At 38.7% G+C, this 21822-nt stretch overlaps 1 protein-coding gene across 7 annotated transcripts in view; it reads right to left on the bottom strand.

The window, feature by feature from the left end:
* Rbp6 (RNA-binding protein 6) overlaps positions 1 to 21822 on the bottom strand; it is a 748813-nt gene that overhangs the window by 586898 nt on the left and 140093 nt on the right. For 6 of the 7 annotated variants that reach the window (XR_015294477.1, XM_086915315.1, XM_086915313.1 and 3 more), the window contains exon 3: positions 15164 to 15222. The exons of the other annotated variant lie outside the window; for it this stretch is intronic. Coding sequence is in view for 5 of the 6 variants with exons in the window: in XM_086915315.1 (XP_086771441.1) it covers positions 15164 to 15222 (59 nt within the window). In the remaining variant the exon portion in view is untranslated. The remainder of the gene's footprint in view (positions 1 to 15163; positions 15223 to 21822) is intronic. 7 annotated transcript variants of the gene reach the window in all.

Below are 21822 nucleotides of genomic sequence, written 5' to 3'. Positions count from 1 at the left end.
AGTATAAGTTTTAATTGCATCAGAAATGCAATTTTCCCGACCCGAAACTAAATGGATGGATGTCGTCGTCCTCTCAATGGGACCATGAGTCCTTCGTTTAGCGAACGAATGTATCTTTCCATAAAATTAGTATCTTTCATATTTAGTAATTTCGTGAACGAAATTACAAAAGTCTGCATCCAGGTTAAGATAGAATCTCTTCTCTCGCGTCGTGTAAATCGCCTTGATAAATAGGTCAGCGTTATCGTGGTAAAACGGGAACGTAAAAATGTCAAAGAGCGAATCTTCCTAAGTGCCATTTTCTTATTTTCGAAATATTTACCTCTTAGGATTAATATTTCAACATCGTAACAACATTACATACTGATTATTCGTAGCGACGAAATAAAAACATCCTTGCAGATAAATATTTTATAAACCATCAGATAATGATGAAAAAAAAGAATATGAGATTCAAAGTGATCGTCAATTACATTTCACGAAAGATTATTATTAAACTTAATGAGTGGAATTATAATCGAAGCTCAAGAAATCTCTCTATAATCTTATTAAAACATCATCATCATCCGATCATCATTCCCTGCCTGTTGCACCCCCCCTCCCCCCCCCAAAAAAATTACTTCCCTCCAGATATTTCGAGAGCATTGTATAACGAAGCAAGGCGTCAATAATTCCCCGTGTAATCAAAGTTACCCAAATCCCGAAATCAAACCGAAGTAAACCGAACACTTCTCCAAACCATTCACGCTGACAACGCTTCACCACCCCGCTCCGCACAATTTTCCCTTGCGGGGGCCCAACCGAGCCCAACTCGAGTCCAACTTTAATCGTCGAATTTCTCAGCATGTGTCATCGAAAGACGAACGAGCGCCGGCTTCCTCAACTTAGTTCCCGAATCGATCCTGGATAAACGTCGCAGATGCACGCCTAACCCGAGCAAGCAGAATTTGTCCGTGTAAATCACTCACCCCCTCCCCCCCTCGTTTATTAAATAGAACAGGAAACGGTGGAGCGAGGCGAAGAGTTTCCAGGCGTTCTGTCACGATGTTGCTCGCCCCTCGTAAAAGGAAGCGGGACGAGCGACTTTATGCGACTATAAATTCAACCGCGGTCTTCGTTACCACGGGCCAATGCGTGGACAAACGAACGAACCCGCCTCGAGCCATCCTCGTTGCAACCTCGTTGAAAAGGTTTGAAAAGATAGGGGCCGGTGTTAAGGATGCGTAAAAATTGCATAAAAATTTCTAAACGGTCTATCGAGGCAGATTTTTCAACGGTAGAGATAACAGTTGGTGATGGTGTCGCTCATCTCGGGCTGATGGAAAGGGTTATAAAGTATATAATAGCGTCGTAAAAGGATTGATCGTGTTTCCCGCGGTTGGTGAGAATGAATCGAGCGAAACGAGGCGGTGTCTATCGGCGATGATTATTATGGATTATTTTGGATTTTCGAAAGGATATTTGTCTAACGTGTCGAGGAGTGTGATGATAAGTAAGGGTGAGAAGGATTAATTCGTAATGATGAAGTCGAGCAACAGTGGTGATTGTTATGCGATCCAATTTTGAGTTGGACGATGAGACGATAGAGCGTCAACTTGATCATTTAATGTCTTTGATCGTATGTGCTTTTATTTCTATTCTTTTTTTGGTTGATTGTTTTTTTTAAAGCTTGGTTAAAACTCTGAGAACAATTTTGAATAAGGTATAGCATTTAGAGATAATATCGAGGCAATATCCAGGAATGGAGGATAAATTGGAAAATGAAAAAGGGTAAATTGTCTGTAAAACGGAACGCATAAATCAATACCCTATAAATCCTTATCTTCGATAATATAATTCTAACAAGCTGGATATACGATCCTCAATACGTGATCCCTTATTAGCGATGCGAAGATTCGAAGAGGAAAAGTGCAGAATTATTCATACATTTTTTAAACTGGAACTATATTTAAGAAAAATTCTCCAAATTAAAAAATCAATATTCTCTATACGCTATATCGAAATTCTACCATACACAATATCTGACAATAATCTGACACAAGAAGCGAGCAATAAACCCGAAAAGTGCATCGACACGAAACATTGGAAACAATTGTGTGTCAACTGTCTTGCAACGTAAATATTCGATGGCAATTAAACAAGTCAATCCCTTTCAATTAAGCAGATGCTTAATCCCTGTTTAACCCCATTGTAATTCTGGACGTATACAATATTATTATCTCTTGGATAGTTTAGTTTCAAACCGAGCATCCGTCACAGGTTATATCTGTCATAATTGTCGTCCACGAAGCTTTTATCATCCGGTAAAACTTTCAAAAATGGTGCACGACGACGTTTTCATCGATCGAATGAAACAGGTAAAAATTAGAGACAGAATAGGAAAGAAAAAAAAAAAAAGAATTCGAGATTTCTTGGCGAGGAAAACTACGTTTCAAACGAATAAACGAGTAACATCGGGAAACCGGAAAGGGTAGAACAAGCGACAGGACCTTGTTTTCGAGTTCCGACGTATTACGGGTAATTAGATTGAATCTCTCTGTTTGCTCGATTCCCTCTTCCCAGCTTCCTTTCTTTCCTTCTTTCCGCCTTTCCCCAATCTGAACTGTTGATGAACAGCGACTCGTTGCCTTTAGCTGAGATCGTGGGATCGTGAGTTAAATGAATTTCGATTATTACAACACGCTGCTTGATGGAATGAATTGGATCGCGGATTATAAGCTCATTGGTAATTTGTCGTGGAAGATTGAAAAAGAAAGAATTAGAATATCGCGTATTTTATTTGTGATCTTTGTTTATGTAACAAAGTGGTATTTGTTACTGAAACACTACACTTTTTGCTTCCTTTCATAAAGCTTCAATTCTACTGCGATCAAATTAAGAAAGATTAATTTTAATTCATATTTTTAACGTGATATCAATGTAAAATAATAAGGCATTTATAAAATTGTAACAATTGAAAATTAAAATATTACAATATACGCATGTTATATTTTTCCAGAAAATGATCAATGATTGTCGGGAAGTAATTTAAAATTAATTTCCAATTTCATTATTACACTTCTCCGTGTAAACACTTATTCTTTTACGAAATTTATCAGGGTATTTGTATGAACGTTGTAACGATTTCAATTTGCAATGAGCTCGAAAATCGTGAAAAGATCGATATTTGCTAGGCAGAAACCAATATTCGAGGATTGCATCGAGATCGCGGTTAATCGATGAATTTTCTCTCGATAATAATAATTGTAAACAAACTTGCGTACACGTCGCATGGTGGCGATATTAAATTTCATTCGGCGTTTGTCTCCCCGTGCGTGCAATGCGTGCAATATCATCGAAAATTATAATTAACTTCTGCTCGCCGCGATAACGCATTATCGGCGGTCAGAAAGTAGCCGGCTTTGCGCCGTTCTATCTTTTTGATATATATTCTATCTGATAAATACGCGTGGCTGAGTGCTGTGACGTATAGTAGAGTATTCGAGAGATGTTTGACGAAATAAAACGAAAACATGGAACGATATCGTCGATATCGTTTGACGAAATAAAACGACTCGAGGCGAAACATCTAAGTTCAAAGTTAGCAGAAAATTCGAAATAATTTACGTAATAAATAATATTAGAGAATTACATGCGCGCCAATTGAACGTGAATATCGAAATCGTGAGAAAAACAACCCTTGTGCTAATTTTAAATTCACCATCATTAATTTCACCAACACTGGTGACTTAATTAAATATAATTCTCCCGAGAGACACACAATTTACTTCTTTTTAATTATAATCAATTACAATTAATATTAATAAAAGATTTTCTTCCCTCTTTGCTTTCCCGGAAAAGCAACGAAAATTAATAAGGTTTGTTTATCGTATAAACTTTCCAATTGCCCTGCAATTAAATTATCCACGATCCAGGCAACGTATAAACAAACAATTAAAAATCAATTTTCACCCCTTTAACAATTTCATTATTAAATTTATAATAATTAATTAAAATGCCCGAATAAAATATTAATACCCACAATATCCCCAGCCAATGACTAAAAATAACGACACGTACAATAACTCATCGCGTACAACACAGGTTAATCCACGCGATCAACTAGGACGAGCAATTAAATCTCGACAACGTGAATTAAAAAACCTCGTTCTCTCTCATTTTTATAACCGAGTTTCATCGATGTCGAATAGAGGAGGGGAGAGAGAGAGAGAGAGAGAGAGAGAGGGCAATTTCTGGCAAAAAATTTTAAACGAATCGTTTATCGTTCCGCGTGAAACTGACTGGCAATTGGGGAATGGGCGCGTTTTACAAGGGTGGCGAACATGCGATGGAACGTTCGAACCTGCGTGACAATTAATTTGCCACAGGCGCCGCCATTAGAGGGGATGGAAAATAGCTTTCTCTGCCGCGGTATAGCTGCGCTCGCACAAATTGCACGCATAATGATTTGCGGTGGTTCGATCGCCAAACCCCCTTCGAAAAAACACGCGGCAGAATATAAATCGCGATCAATCATCGTCAATCATTCCTAAGCGTTAATCATGCGTAGGTTTTTCCAAAGGTTCGTAGGTTTTTCGTGGAGCAGCAGGGAAAAGCAGGGGGACAGGGTAGAATAAAAAAAAAAAAAAAATCACGCGACTTTTCGATCATCGACCAACAACGATTTTCGCTCGTTGAAAATTCGCGTTGGAAAAATCTATCGACGTGTTTTCTCGATTGAAATTTTCGATGGGATGGGAAACGAAATCATGCGGCCATGGTAACGATTTTTAATGGGCGTTTTTGATGATTCGATTCGATTTCTAACGGTTGATCTATTTTGAAGAGGAAGTTGATGAATAACACGCCGGAAATATTGAAGCCGAGGGAATGGCCGAGTAAATTTCGCGCCTATAAAATGAATCTGGTAAATCTGAAGAATTTTAAAAATGGGAACGAATTTATTTCTTTTTTTTTTTTTTTTCTTTCTTTCTAGACGATACAATGCACATACTGATTCATCCCTTAAACGGAATATTTAAGAAGAAGCAAACTTAATTCTAAATTAATAACAACATTTTAAACAATGAGTCCATATAATATCCTTCAGTATCCTCTCTCTTAAAATCCTTTCCACAAATTACTAGCTTAAAAAAATAAATAAATAAATAAACGAATGAAAAAAAAGGAACTACAAGACGATATACAAAAGCCAGAAACATCAAAACTCAACTTCCGTTAACGAAAGTTGCAGGCAGAAGATTAATTCGAGTTAAAAAAGAGAAAAATACCACTTACTGAAACTGACTTCGCAATAAACCTCACCGAAACCTCACCGCCTATTTCCATAACTACGTTCCCTCTAAAGAGCTCCCCACGTAATCCTCGCCACGATACTAATAATACCGGGCATCAAGGGGTTGGGGGTGGCGTACAAAGCCGGCGCGATCATCGGCGTGACAAAGCGTGATTTGCGTGCGCGCAACGAGAGGACAGCGATAAATGGCTTTCTGGTACGACAAGTATTACAACGTTTACACGAATCACGTGGCCCGGCGCTACGAGGGCGGCGTTTCCCTCTCTCGATTGATAGTCGGAGGATAGGCCGATCGCTTTACGTGCGCTTCGCCTCTCTCTACATGTAAATCACGGAATCGCGAATTTCGGCTACGTGGGCGAGCCGTATATCTCGATGATTTGTCCATCGGCTGTTTATCATCGCCCGATACAACTGTGCGTCACGCGCGGGTAAATGTGACACCGAAACTTGACGAAATCCGTATACGGGTGTTAGGGGAGAAATCATCGATCGCGCCTCGATTATTTGGAATTACTTCGAATCGTTCTTTCGTTGGATTTTGAAGAAGCTTGTGAAGAATGATTGTTGGATATTTTTCTTTTTTTTTTTTTTTTGGAAAGTATCTCGTTGGATTTGGATGGAATGAAACATGGTTGTGGATATCTTTTTTTTTTTTGTGTGTGGAATTGTGGCCTTCGTTTTTTTTTTTTTTTTTTTTTGAAATATGGAGCTATTTCATGGAGCAGGAGTTTAGAAGATCGAGTGTTTCGTTGAATTTGATCGAATGAAACGAAAGTTTTATTTTGGAGTTGAATTGTAGCCCCTGTTTTTTGGAAAAATGGAGATACTATATTGTTAGGGAGTTACTATCTTTCGAAAGTTTCGAAAACTTCCATCCATCTCACAAATGACTTTTTTTTTTATCCTCCTTTACCAAATAATGTCACGTTAAAAATAAATCGATATATCGTGAGATTGTTTCGAGAGAAAAGAAAAAAACAATTTGAATTACCATATAGAATATTAGATAAATGTTAAAAAGTATAATAAATGTAACTTGATGATTTTTTAAAACTTTTTTTAAACAGTTTGTTTAAACAAGATTTTGAACAAAGCGAGAGATTTTGTAAAAAAAAAAGGAAAAATTTGGGAAGGAAATTTCTCGCCACGTGAAAGATCGTTTTCGATTTAATGTCGGAAAATAAATTACGCGGAAAGAAAGAGCTGGCAAAAGGAGGAAATAGGACAATCCGGATTATAGATGTATTTGCAATAAAATGGATGATTTGTAAGGGAAGGAACAGGCATGTTGCGCGGTCAGATCTGAGGAACCGCAAAACGGGACGGCGTCACATCTAATGAGAGGACTGAGTGGATGCAATAAACGTTCGTTCTTCGTGGTTGAAAGTGATGGAAGTGTAGTTCAAAGAGCTCGCTGGTTAAAAGCTGTTTCTTCCACGTTTCTAACTAACGTAACTGTACACACCGTGCCCGAACAGTCACGTATTTATAGATGCCATGCATAGTGACCGGCAACCGAGCTAATTGCTCCTTTCGAATCTTTTGTCAGCGCGAACAAATATTAGATAGATGTGTGAACAATATAACAACACACTTTCCATGTTTATTCCATTTTTATATATTTATTCAAGGAATTAAAAAAAAAAAATTACGTAAGCGAAAAGATTAGATTTTTTTTTTTTGTATTAAAACAATCACTATTAGAAAAAATTAATCCACGATATTTAATATATTACTTTCTTAAGTTACTTTTTAGTTGGAGAAAAAGTTCGATTAAATTGAACAATGGTACTTTCTAAAAAAAAAAAAATTGAAATTAATACTTGTAAAAAGTTACAATATACTCATATATTAGCAATATAGTTAAAAATGATGGGGAAAAAAATATCAACAAAAAATTTTAATAGTTTCTTTTGAAGGAATAAAAATTTGTCTATATCTTTCATCGACGATTCTCAAAAGTGTATTAATCCATCTCTTCAACGAAAACGAAGAGGAAAAAGAAAAAAATGTTCTTTCTAATCTCTAAATCTTCAATCTCGAATGTCAATGCAAATTTGATAAATCGTCGAGAGCGTTGTCATCGCTCTCGACGTATGCGAATGATCGCGATACGCGGACGTGATAAAACGAGATATCGCGAAGCTTGAAGACAGCTGGCGAATACAATTTTATTATTGCAACGCGTGACCGAGTTTTATTAAAGAATATAAGACCGGAAATTTATGCACCGCTCATGGATCCGGTATATATTGCGCGTATTATATAAACGACCCGCGTTACAGATTTTAATAGGTCGAAAGTGTTGGTAAGAGAGACTGATTCTATCGTTTACAGAGGCTGCGCTATATAATCGGGCCGATCCTATGAACGTAAGAGGATTGTTCAATCTTTATTAATACCATCCTCTTATCGGCCGATCGATAAAATGGGCCAAATCACGGATAGAAAAGCGATCTGTAATAGTTCTTTTCTTTCTTTCTTTTTTTTTAAATTCCACGTATTATTTTTTTTTTTTTTTTTTTTGAATTTGTACCGATGCGTTTCACGAGAAAATAGTTCGTCAAGTTTTTTAATATTAAGAAGAACGAAGAACCACATTTTTCCCCTATGAAGATTTATATTTCACCTTTATGATATGAAATTTTTGTGGTTGAATGAAAAACTATTTTATGAAAATTATAAAATTTTTCTAATAACACATTTATAAAAAAGATAATGAAAAGTACTTTTCCAGAATATATATATATATATATATAAAATACACGTATATTCTGCTTCTCAAAAGCGTTTCTTTTTATCGTTATTCGTCGAAACGAGCATCCCAATGAACTGGATTTCTGAAACGTATCTGTGCACAATCACATTTCCATCACGTTCACCCGAGAGCGTAAAAATCGTCAAAGAAAACGCAACCAATGACTTTCAATTCGGAAGGATCCAGGAAATTGCAAAAGCTCGCTCCCCAAACGAACCACACACCGGGTTTCACATATAGCCAACGTTCCAACACAATCGACTTCCCCTCCTCCCCTCCCATAAGCCTAATATTTGAAAAAGCTAGCTAGCTGTCCATCGACGCGCTATGAATCGATAGAATCGGACGAGGCGATACCCTCTCGCGTATCCCTCTCACAGAGATTTCCGGCCGAGGGGGCGAGTGACGCGAATTTACGGCGTTCTATCGCCCTCTCCCCCCCCCCCCCCCCCAAATGACGGAGGGTTCGTCCTCCTCTCGCGATAAACCTGAATCGAAATTAAACGCGGATCGCGTTTCTCGCCAGGTCTCGTGTTTCGCGATACTTAATAAAAGGATCGCCCGCGACGAGACACGAAGGAATGGAAAGAGAGAGAGAGGAGGAGGAGGAGTGGAAGCAAAAAAAAAAAAAAAAAAGACCATCGATGACCAGCTCGTAGATCAGGGTTAAGTATCCCTCCGGGGAACACCTCTTCTGTGGCGAGATTAATCACCGCTCGCGATACGAGGGAAGGAGTGGGGCGAAGGAGAGAAACGAATCAAGAGACTGAAGAACGAGACAGAGGAAAGGAGCTTCTCTTTGCGAGTGGAGGGAAAAAAAGAAAGCTCGTGCAAGGGGCGGGACGAATCGAGAGAATTCGTGAGAACTGGTCGGAGGAAAAATATGAAAAAGTTATAAACAAAGGAGGGAAGAAGAAGAAGAAGAAGAATTCGTGTACTATAATTCAGGCCGTCTAGAACGCGGGTGAAAAGCGACGTATCCCTCCTCAGCCTCGCTAACCCAACGTGGTTTCCGGTTGAAAGCAGGCGAATACCTTGGAAAAGTGACTAACTAGACGTAGACACGCGTGCGCGCTGTGATCGTGCTCGTCGTTAGACTCACTCTCTCTCTCTCTCTCTCTCTCTCTCTCTCTCTCTTCTTAGGTATACGAAACGCTGCGAGGAAGGTAGTTGGGACACGAGAAGGTGGGGAGAGACGGTGGACAGAGAGAAGGAGGAGAGGGTGCACGGTAGCGCCGGTGCACGCTCCTGGCGCATTCCACAATCCGGAATACTGCTCGCGCATACATATTTATGCTACATCCCCGGGCGATAATTCAGCGATCATGCGACGTGGTCGTGCAAGAGTCCAACTTGGGTCCCCTCCTCGCGCCCCCCTTTCCGACTCGCCCCCGTGCGACTTTCACTCCATACCCCTCCCTTTCCTCGATCTTTCTTTGCCTCCACGCGCTTGAAATTGTTCCGAATCTCGGACCTCCTCCTCCTCCTCCTCCCTCACCCCTCTTGATTTATTCAACGATGCAACGGGAAAAATAAGGCGGACGTGTCGGGTCCCGTTCAGACCGCGAACCGAATCGATTATCCCGATTCCTCTCCCTGTCCAATGCCTTCCTCCTCCTCCTCCCCCCCCCCCCCCCTCTTCTCTGTTATTCTCGAGCCGAAATTTTTGTTGAGCGCGATACGCTTTTCACGCGCTCGGTGAAATTTATTAACGGGGGGGGGGAGGAAGAGATGGAAATTTTTGATCGTACTCGAAGTGGCGTACGCTCCCAACGTTGGTTTGTTATTTACGAGGTTCCAGATTTCGGGGAATCAGAATTGGCGGGGTGAAAATGATTTTTCTTCCTAAGTATATATAGAACTGGTTTATCTCTTTTCTGGATCTGGATTGTAATTGAATTTTGCGCTATCGTAGTATTGTTCTACATCGATTTTTATTTTCTCGAGATAGGACAATTTGAAAAAAAGTAAGTTTCTTAATTTTTAATTTAATCCAGTTGTACTCGAATGCCGTGAAAGACGCTCGCATTCGACTAGCTTTACTTTCGATAAAAGAATCGTCTATCTCTACGATTATTTTTATTTACAAGGAGAGAAGAGTATGGAACGTTTGTGGATGGATTTTCGGTCGGTCGACGTTTGTTCGCAGGCAGCAAGAGGAGTAAAATGTATCTTAAAATCTTCGGCGTTTCTTGATGTAGCCGAGAGGCCGTGTCGTAACGGTTACGTGAGAAAGCAGCCGATGCCCCGGTTCCCAGGTCAAAGGTCGCTCGATGCCTACCTCCCGCGGAGGAGGATTCAAGACTGGTTCTTGATTCTGGTTCTGGACGTGCCGTATCCCAACAGCATCCGATACATATACGAGGTCGGAACCCGATCGATTCGAGGCGCATGCTATTACAATAGCTCTCGAATCAAGGTGAAATTTACCGCGTGATTACCAGGTAAAAAAGGAAAGGTTTGAGAAGTTGAAGGGATTCTAATAATAAGAGCCGAGGATTTATTTGCCGATTCGAAGAAAGAAAATTAAATTTTTCTCGTTTATCGTTTCGAAAGATTTTCAAGATTTATTTCTCCCTCGTTCGAAAGATTAATACAAAGGGATTAAATTTGTTTCGTGGTGTAGTGTGGATATTACGATCGAAAAGTAATTTTTGCAAAATTATTCTTTGAAAGATTCTGTGTAAAGATCAAGGATTGTTAGTTGTACGAGAAAGAAAGTAAACTATATTTATTTCAATTCGTTCGTTAAATGAAAAATAAAAATCTTTGTTATTCCTTTCGTACGTTTTCTTTTTGTTCATTTCACAAAACTCTCGATGATTCTCTCCATGTTTCCTCTATGGAAATGTTTGCTCAAGCGCAAACTGTATCCAATAAAATATAAATTTCCAACTTTCGGTGTTTACTGAAACACAAGCCGATGAACAAAAACCGTTTGAATTGAATCCGCCATCGTTCCGTAAGATTCGAATATTTATAGAGTCCTTTTTTTCCTCTTTTTACGGGTTAGGCTTGAAATTGAATATTTAATTACTCGGATATCGGTATTAATATTTAATTCGATCAATCTTTTTTAATGTCTTCCATCGCGTTTTCTACGAACCGTACAATGATCCGAATATCATTGTTTCGAATATGGGATATCAAATTTCGTATTGAATTTCATAAATAAAAACAATCGTCACGTAAATTGTATAATTTTTATCATTACAATTTTCAGAAATTCATTCAATTATTATATCTTTATCGCTAATCTAAAATTATTATATTAGCAACAAATAAATAAGAAGAATTTAAGGAAAAAAATCTATATTCCTATTCAAAGATTTCAACAAACAATTTATTAAAACCTACGACAGAAACGCTACGAAATTAATATTATTACCGGCTACATCTTCGAATAAACAAAATAACAACACGACAATTACATTTTTCGCTTAAAAGAGCCTTATTCCAGAAGGAAAGAACGGACGGACGAGAAGAGGGTAAAAAGGGTGTGTTCGAAGCGAGTTTGTCGATTAGCGATGGTCGATCCCTCCTTGTCGAAGGAGGAAATTGGTCGGTCTGGGCCCAGCGACGAGTTCAGGCAGGAAATTAAACGAGTCACGTGCCCATAATTATGAGCATTCCTCGTGGACTCCGGAGTTTTCTCCGCGGAAGGAGGGCGGAAAACAGGAATTTGCGAAAAGGCGGCTGAAGAGAGAGAGAGAGAGAGAGAGGATAAAATTGCAAAAGTCGCGGCGAGGAATAATAACAATTGTTGTTTCGGCCGGGCGGAAGACGGACGTGAGACGAATATACGCTGGAATGCAGCGGCGCGAAGCCGCAAGAAAAAGAGGGAGAGAGAGGAAAAAAAGAAAAAGTATAATTCGAGCGCGAGAGAAATGGCGCGGCACCTCTCTTTCGTTCTCCCCTCCACGATTGCTCCTCATCTTCTTCGTCCCTTCTGGCCAATTCTGAATACCCCCTCATTAGCGCCTCCATTAAGATTTGATTAGTCCTAGATGCCGTGAAATGCGCATCTCCATTCGCCAAATAACATCCTTCGCGTCTCGTCGTGTAAAGTTTCGCTTTTTTTCGGGTGAACTCGATGAAACGGCGAAGGTGGAAGGCCGAGAATGGCTGGATGTGGGTTTCGAGAAGCAGGGTTTAAGGGAAAGAGAAAGTGACCGTGTGAATTTTGACGAGTTTAATATAATTTTTTATAATTTTGTTTTTAATTTTTTTTTTTGTTTATAATTTTGTTTGTTTCAATGCGGTGAATTTCTTCCAAGTAGGGAATAACATTTAATTTTCCTTCGAAGATTTTCAACTTTATCCGAATATGTCGTCCATTTCCAATACGAAGTTTATTTCGAACAACCAAATGGAAGGAGTTGCAAACAAGTAAACCACATCAAGTAGAATTACCTAACGAGTCACATTAACTAACTAATTTGCATTTCTAACCTCAACTACTTACAGACAGGGTAATCGGCTAAGGATTATATGGCGTATATGTGTTAATTAATTGGGAGCTCGGAGGAGAGTTCCTTTGAAGAAAACTTAATAGGATAATTCTATAATATCGTCGCAAGAATGAATTACTATAAATTATGCCGTTCTTCGATTTGTGAAATAATATAATTCGAGAGATATATTTTCGAAATTACACGAAGAATCGTTTAGAAATCTGGATATATACATGTGTGTACATCTTACAAGTGGTAATAATTTATATTCCGTTTTGTTGAAATAATTGGCTCATTAGCAGAATTTATGACAGCAAATTACTTATTTCATATGCTTTTTAACCTACTTCGTGTTTTGCTAACATCTGTCATATGACTATCTGTTTAACGTATACTGAAAATGAAACCTGACCGATTTAACGATGATATAAAATTATTATACGCTGTATGCATTTGAATTGCAGTCACTTCTAAACCGAACAGGCAATTACGATTGCTTCATATGCCGCCATATTTTTCAACGTAATAAAGCAACGAAATTCAGCAAATTTCAGAAATACTTATAATCCTTATATTTAACAATTCATTACAATCCTTATATTTAAAAAATCTATTTTCGAATAAAGATATTTCAACGAGATCTAAATTCAAAGTCACAAAATTCTTCCATATGATCGTTAAAATTTCACCATTCAATTTCCTATTCAAAACATAAAAATCGTGAAATTTCCAGAGCAGCCTGTAGTAGACCTGCAACCTATAACCCCAATAATATTCAATTAATATCAAAATCCAAAATTAAATTATTCTACGAAAAAAATTTCTCGTTTCAAAAAAAAAAAAACGAGCGAAGAGAGAAAGATACCGACATCATTTTCCAAACCAACGTTTCCAAAATATCATAAAACGAGAAGGCGGGGGGACAGAGACGGGTCGGGGCACGTTTTCACATCGACGATCCTTTTATCGGGGGAAACGCGATGAAAGAATGTTATATATCGACCGCCACACACCGTCGAGATTGTTTCTCCTTCCCATCGCTTCCCCCCAGTTTTTTTTTTTTTTTTTTACTCTCTCTCTCTCTACAAATTTCTCTCGTTCCAATGCACCTGAACGCGGAATATTAAAAAGGCTGTCGAAAAGAAAACCGGAAGAAGTTTTTCCACCGGTTCCCCCTATCGTCCCTCCACCCTCCATTTCCTTATTTCACGGGAAAGGAACGTTAAATATAAATATGGAGGAGGAGCGAGGCAACGGTCAGGCAGAGCGGCTCGCGTTTTACCGCTTAGGGAAATTTCAGACTGTGCCGTAAAGCGGACCGAGTTCGTTCTTTTGTAGCCGCCGAGAGGAATAAACAAGCTGAACCCGAGGAGAGGATCCGTGCCTTTTTTACGACGATATCGTGTCGAATCACTCCTAAGATGCGCTTTCTTTAACGATTTCGCGATGCGGAAGACGAAACGAAAGATTTAATACAGATCGAATTAATTTATTATCGAACGAATGTTTATTGCAAGTCGTAGTGGATGCGTGGAAATTTTGGAGGATTATTTTAAATTAAGTGCGATTAAAGATACTCGAAAAATATTTCTTTGGAATTTGGGAGAATTGAGTTTTCTTATAATAATATGAATCATGTTTCGAACAGGTTTCGAGAGAATTATGAGGCTTGAGATTCTTGGATTTACGTATTGCCTAGTTTCGAAAGGATTAAATTAAATGGAAAATGTATTATTTACTCTTTGAAATGTTCGTGTACGTAAGTCTCTCAATCGTATCCTAGTATATAATTTAATTGAACGAGACGAGAATTAACATCTGTATCTGTCCTTCGCAGAAAAAAAAAAGAAGAAAGAAAAAAAAAGAAGAGATAAAACACGAAGAAGAAGCATTATTACAGAAATAATTCCACAAATGATATGAAAAGTAAATCAACCATGCTCCAAATTTGCATATTCATTCGGATCACATACCATTCACCGAATAAATCGAATAATTATCAGGCTCAATGATATCCGTGAAACGAAATCACACTGTGGCGATGGTTAATCCGCATTAATCGGGCTTCCTAAACATTTTGATCGATTTCCAATCGGCGCGAAATCACGGGATGGAGCGGATTTATCTGTTTATCATCCCGTTTAAAGCTTTATCAGCGTCGTAACACGGCCGTTTATTCGCCCGAAATTCCATCGAAACTGGAGTAGTAGTAGTGGTGGCGGCGGTAATTCGTATCGAGATAATATCGCTCATTTTTCCCGTGATTCGTGGAATCACGCCTGCGCGTGATTCGAGGTCACAACACCTCACGTTTCTCGTTGTTGCCGCTCTTTTTTTTTTCTTCCTTTTTCTTTTTTTCTTCGCGATCGGCCATCGGAACGGATTTCGTCAGAGCGAAAACAGAATTGCCGGCGGAAACTGTCACGGTTGTTCGACGATGAGAAGAATCGAAACTCCTCCTACCTCGATCGATTATTACTATCCACAGACATTAACCAAATTTTTACACTCGAACTTTCTCCCCCTTTCGTTATCCGATTAACAGAAAAGCTCGGCTAAATATTTCGACTCTCGCCGTAACAAAAAGAAAAAAAAAAAAAAAGAATCAAAAGCAAATAAAAGCTGCAAAATTTATTCGCAATATCCGCTCACCGTCACAACCGTCAAAAGCCGAAGAAGAAGCGGGGAAAGCTTTCGTCGAGGATCGTTTGCTGTAAAAAAAAAAAAGAAAAAAAATACGGAAACCGCGAAAGGAAATTGAAAAAGGGCGGGAAAACGTGTCCTGCTCATGACACGGCCACGGATTCCAATCACGGATCTCCGCCACAATGCGACGAAGGTTGCAGTCCGTGTTACGCCGGATGCAGTGGGACCCGGATCGTGTGGCCCCTAACCCCTCCCTCCAACTCCTCTGCCCCCCACCATCCCCTGTACCCCATCTCGCCCCCTCTCCTCTCTGCTCCATTCTATGCAACGTCGTTGGTGGGTACAGTCGTCTTCCTGATTTATACACTGCCACCGGCACCGGTCGAACCGGAGGGAGAACGAGGCAGAGAGAGAGAGAGAGAGAGATGGCGTGGGTCGTCGTGGAGGAGACGGAGGGAGAACGGCTCCATTGTTTAATCGAGACCAGCGAAACGCTGTTCGTCGTCGGTAACCATAAAAACACTATTTTATGCGTGAACACGGGGCCCGTTTGTTTGCCCGGGACTCGTACGTACCCCCCGCCCGACTTGATCCGTGACGCACGATGGAGACGACGATAACGAACGATGGAGCCGGATGGAATAAACGCGATAAATAAGTTGGAGGAAAGGAGAGATCGGATCGAAAGGAGCCGATCGGAGTCGACCGATTCTTTTCGATACTCGTACGGGGAATTTCGAATAGATCGTTCTTTTTTTTTTTTTTTTCGGTGGATCGATGTTTTAATCCCCTTTTTTTCCAGGTAAATTTACGTTGAGAGAGTTTTGTCGCTTTATTTTGTCGTTATATAAGGATGATTAAAAAAGAAAGAAAGAAAGATTTAAAGTGACACGGGCGATACGCTTTTTTCTTTCGTTCCCTTTATTATATTACAGAAATTTCGCGCTTCGAATTTGTATACGCTTCGGTACAAACTTCATCGATATATTTGTTATCCCAACGCGTGTTTCGTATCCCGACAAAACAATAAATTGCTTTATTTATGTTTCCCCTGAACGATTTAATAATATTATTATTATTACATGGAACAAAACGTGTGGTTATTACGACAATCCCAATTACAAATTTATTTGCCAAACGTAATTGGACGAATCGCATCGGGTTACAATTACGTTGAGACGTTGAATAAGAAAATTCGAGGGTGTAAAAAGAAAAAAAAAAAAAAAAAAAAAGTTATAATGAGTTAAAAAATCAATCGGATGGAAAGGAGAGATGCGAAAAGTGATGTTCCGATACGGGACGGTCATGCAATGGTAATGGCGGAAGGTGATCGTTCGTTAAATAACGAAATTTGAGCGCGACGCACAGTTTTCGATTAACTAATTTACATCGGCCCACCCAGTTTTTGAGAATGCTCGAAAAGTTTGATTATTCGCCCGTTACAGCATCCGAACGAATTTTCGCCTCTATCTGGCCGGCAATTTTGCAATTTGCCCGTGTCTAGGTCCCTGTAAATGGAAACGTAGATACGTTTTCACGGTCTATGTACACGGGTATTCATATCGCGTGCGTATGCAATATGCATGTATCGTAAGTTTTCATCATATGGAACGAAAGGGTGGTGTTTTTCAGCCGGCGAGCCTCGATGTTTTGTTACCAACCGTTCGCGAAGCAACTACGAAACTCGTACAAACAACAAATATTTTGATGAAATTGTGCCGCACCCCCGTTATTTTGATCGCGGCGGCGCGACCAAATCTTTTATGAACGATCATGCAACCGGATAAAACCGTTCCATTACGAATATAACTTGGCAGAAAGGAATGAAATGAAAAACGCCTTTTAACCACGCTCACCCATCCCAAATTCGATCAAATAACCCAAGACGACTTCTCGTCCCTTTGTTTATTATTCCAAAAAGTTTTTCTAACAAGTTGATATCGAACACAAATTTATTTATTTTTAATGAAAAGATACAAATTTTAGAAGAATCTCAAGAAATAAATCCAACGAGCAAACATCTTCTCCTCAAGATCTCAAAAAAGAATATCTTCGTTCGAACGATCCCAATAGACAGTGGGCCACAGACCACGTAGTACATACGTGTCCCCCTCTTTATCACCCGGTTCCTCTTCCGTCACTCTCTGGTTCCTCCACCCGCCCTCTTCCTGTTCTTCAGCCGTTGGCGCGGTAGCCAAGGGGGAAACCGCGACGAACCTGTTGCGGGGAGCACGTCGTAACTCTTGCGGTGAATGCAACGTACACGTGCACACGGAATCACGCTCGTTCTAAACACGTAGCTGTCGCGTATATACGTACACGGCGGCCGGCCAACGCGCGCGCAAGAGGCGAAAAGGGGGTGAGAGAGCGTGTTGTTGCGAGAGGGGGGCCAAGAGAAACCCAGTGGCGCAGCAAGGAACACGACGCTATTGGCCACGTCTCTCTCTCTCTCTCTCTCGTGTATTAGATCTGGTTGTGTATCGTTCGACCGTACAAGCGGAACCAGATTCACGAGACAAAGGGAGAGCCGTGCGAGTCGAGAAACAGTACCTGCAGTTAGCGCTGGTAATTACCAACCGCGAGCTAAAGATGGTAACGGAATAGCGTGGTAGAACGAGAACTCTCGCGTGGAGAAAGAGGTTAGAAGGAGGAATAGCGGAGTGTCAATATTTTCCGCGTCAATTCTCTGTGGATTATTTTTGACAGGATTCGGGCCTAGTTGAGCTCGAAACGAACGTGAATTGTGAATTTTTAAATACGAATATTTTTATTTTTCGTGTTTTGCACAGGAATAGCACGAATATATTATATTGCAAATGATTAAACTCGATCAAAGAATTTTTCGAATCGACTTAGAGTTTCCAATCATATTTCCTTTATTCTCTGAGTTTTTCTGAGTTCTGATAATCAAATTTTCGTAGTAATTGGAAGAGAAATAATTTTGTACGTTTCATGTAATATAATTGTATATTCGATATACATTGTTCGAATATGCTTTTGCTACAAATGAATATTTATAAGCTTGCTTGATAAACAAAACGATTCAACTTTCGTATTTGTTTTGATCTCTAGGCTCTCCTCCACAGATGTGCTACGAACGCGTCAACAATTTTTATACACAGGCTCCGTCCTTTTGTACGAAGATTCCAAGAAAAACGATATACCAACGCGATAATCATTCGTCACCATTTCAGTTTCCAGTGAACTTTCCACCTGTTCGGATCCTCCATCGATACTTCTTCCCCGTGGCAACGATTCATCGATAGAAGCATGTAAGTTGATTAATACGATTAGATTCAGGGTTGGAATATTTGTTTAAGTAGGTGTTTGATCAGAAGTTATCCTTTTGTAATTGAACCATCACCGATTGATAGAATAATCGAATGATTATACGATAAATTGTATACATTTTTGTCATGGAAAAAACCACGCGTGGAAGATCGAAGGAAACTTTTTAAGAAATTTATTCAGAAACGATCTTTAATAACCGGAGGATTGCTTCGATCGAATCGATTCAAACGAGTCCAAACACGATTAAAATTTGTACCGCGAAGTTTCCTTCGAATCATCCAAATCTCTACCAAAAGAATAGAATTTAAGATAAGAATTTAAAATCTAGAGGAAAGATCGATCGTGTTCCTATTTTTTTTTTTTTCGAAAATAATTACACGCTCGCGTAGAAACAACAGAGGCGAGGGGAGGAGAGTAAAAAAAAATGTCATGTCGAACGGGAGCGATACGAAATTGTAAAAAAAAAAAAAAAAAAAAAGGAAAAAAACTATCGGCAAATACGGCTATTTTTCAATACGCCGTCGTGACAATCGTTTAAAGAGCAAAACAGAGTGCGCCGGTTAACGAGCGAGAACAGTTATGGGACACCGGTCGGTGCAACTTTACAGCTTGCAATCGGAATGTTACGCGACTGACCTTTTAAAGGGAACATGGAAATTCAACTCTGCGCGATATATCCCCCTATTAGGAGGGGGGGATCGAACAAACAACTAGGAATACGCTCGCTCTGGAGACACGTGTGTGTGTGTATGTGTGCATACGTATGTAATGGGCACATACACGCGTATAAGTGTTACTATAATCGTGACGTGTCTGTCGTTGTTCAAGAAACGATGGGTCACGACTGTCGTTAACTATGAAATGTGGCACTGCGATATTTATCGATTAATCGGATGTGTACTCGAATAAGTAAGAGATATAAATATTGCGCGTGAAATATTTGAAATGTAGAACGACGATTCTACAGTGCAAGAATATTGAGAGAATTGTTGTACATCGAAGAGAAATCTTTTTCGAATAATTGAGCTTATTTCGGTTGAATAATTCAATAGTCAATTTCGTTTGTAACGAAATTTATTTTCAATTTCACAGAAATTGATATTTTTTGAAAAAATATTTTACACGAATAAATAAATAAGAACTGTTTCACATTAATAAGATTTAAGTAAAAATTTTAATCCTTTTTCCTATTATTAATAATTTTTTAATGTAAAGAAATAATTCCGTCTGAAAGAAATTGAATAATTTCTATTTTGAACTTACTGTTCGGATATTTTTGATTAAAGATAAAAATTCAAGTAGATCCTATCAATAAAGGCGAAGATCAAATAAAAATAGAAATCGAGTTGCAATCACGATTAATCGTTTCAATGATATTTCGCGCGAATATCATTTCTTATAGGTCTCTGTGTAGAATACGAAGCAATGCGAATCTATTTTCTTATTTGATTCAATGAATAAATATATAAATGATATAGTATCGGGTATCGTTGTTAAAATGATTATTAAAAAAAATTATCAAATATCGTACAAAAAATTCCAATATCGTCTCTGAAAAAAAATTATTTCAATCTCTAAGTAAATACATGTAAATCTATGCGAATGAACGAATAATAAGTTGTCTAAAGTGTCGAAAAATAAAAAAGGAAGAAAAATTACTCATCGAAAAAAAAAAAGAGGATGGAATCGGTAGATAAAACGAGCAATCACGCGAGCGTTATTTTCACTGGTAATACATTCGACCTAGGTAGACGGAAATGGCTAATTACCATAGAAATGGAGAGGGTATAATGGATAGAAGAATACGGAAGTCGTTTTCCAGCTTGCTCATGTCTGAACCGCCAACCTGGATTTAAACGTTCATTTTAATCCAAAAAGAAAGAAAAGAGAAATGAAATGCAAATAAAAGAGAAATATATATATATAAGAAAAACAAAATCATCAAGTTAAATTGATACGAAGCAATAATACTTGAAACAATAATAGATTGAAGAAAATTAACAGAGAGAAGAAAGCAAGAAATATTGGATAATTAAAGTATGATATCCGTAATAATATAATTCACAGTGGAAGAAAATCAAAAAACAAAAAGCGCAAATAAAAAATGAAGATAGAAAAACAAAAAATAAGAAATAAAATAAAAGTATGTACAATTCGTGGTCATAAAAATTACGTGGTACGCAAACGAAATTTGAAAAAAGGAAGAGAACGAGAAAAAAGATATTATAAAATAAAAAAAAAAAGAGGGGAATCAAAAATATCGAGTCGAGTCAGAAATGATAAATCGATACAATTCGTGATCAGTCAAAATGATAGCAGCCTCCCCCTCCCTTCCCCGGTAACTACGCTTTGCTCTGGAAACGGTCGATTGCATTTCCACGAGGCTAGATTATTAACTGGCATCGGAAAAACGTGACAATCAAGTTTAATTTCCCTCCGGGAGCCTTTCCTGGAACGCGTAACGATCGAGGCCAACCACAGCTCTCGAACAGCTTGCACTGGCACACACGGGATGTCGCCCCATTTAACGCTACCCAAACCGAATTAAGAAAAAGGACTAATATAAGTAGGTAATAAGGGAAACAATACAGTGATTACGTGCTCTGATTATGCTCATTTAACGAGATGCATCGCGATAAGCAAGGGAAGATTCGTCTTCCGAACTTTCTCGTTTCTCTTCTTCTTCTTCCTTCCCTAATTGGGCCGTTTCTTCTTCTTCTTCTTCTTCTTGGACTTTTGAAAATGCAATTAGCACTTTCGGCCGTTCGGAGCTTGGCAAACGAGAGGATAAAATCTCGGTACAAAGGCGTCAGCATTGACATTTATTGTCCCGATTATACGCTCGTAAAATTTGCCAGGAATTCGAGCGTAAAACATTTTCTCGCATTCGCCAGACGCGAGAAGTATTATATAGTTAATTTTTGCTGCCTTATTTATTTTATATCTTTCAGTACAGTATTTATGGAATATATTTACATTATTATTAGAAACGCGTTTTATTTTTATTTCGAGCGTTCGCATTTAGAAATGATATTTGATATTGAAAGTTCCGTTGATCCTTATTTCAATATTTGAATATCCATCTCTAAATATTCTTCCACCTGAGATAAGATTAAAAACTTGTTATTTTCCAAGCTGATGGAATCATTCGATATATATATATATATTATAGAAAATGATATAAAATGAGAGATTAAGTACGAAGAAATTTCGAAAATCTAATTTGAATTAACATCACAGCACTTTGAACGTCATAAGTGAAATAATTAACGAAAGGGGGTTTGGAACGAGATGATGATTCGACATATCCGCAACAAGAAATATCGACATCTGGTTTCGTTCGAATCGCAATTTGCAATTGTCGGAATTCATCG

Source organism: Apis florea, unplaced genomic scaffold (assembly GCF_048593485.1).
Source record: "Apis florea isolate Af1SG1 unplaced genomic scaffold, ASM4859348v1 contig_3772_pilon, whole genome shotgun sequence".
Lineage (NCBI taxonomy): Eukaryota > Metazoa > Arthropoda > Insecta > Hymenoptera > Apidae > Apis > Apis florea.
Note: the sequence above shows the minus strand (reverse complement) of the source record. Positions and strands in the feature narration are given on the sequence as shown.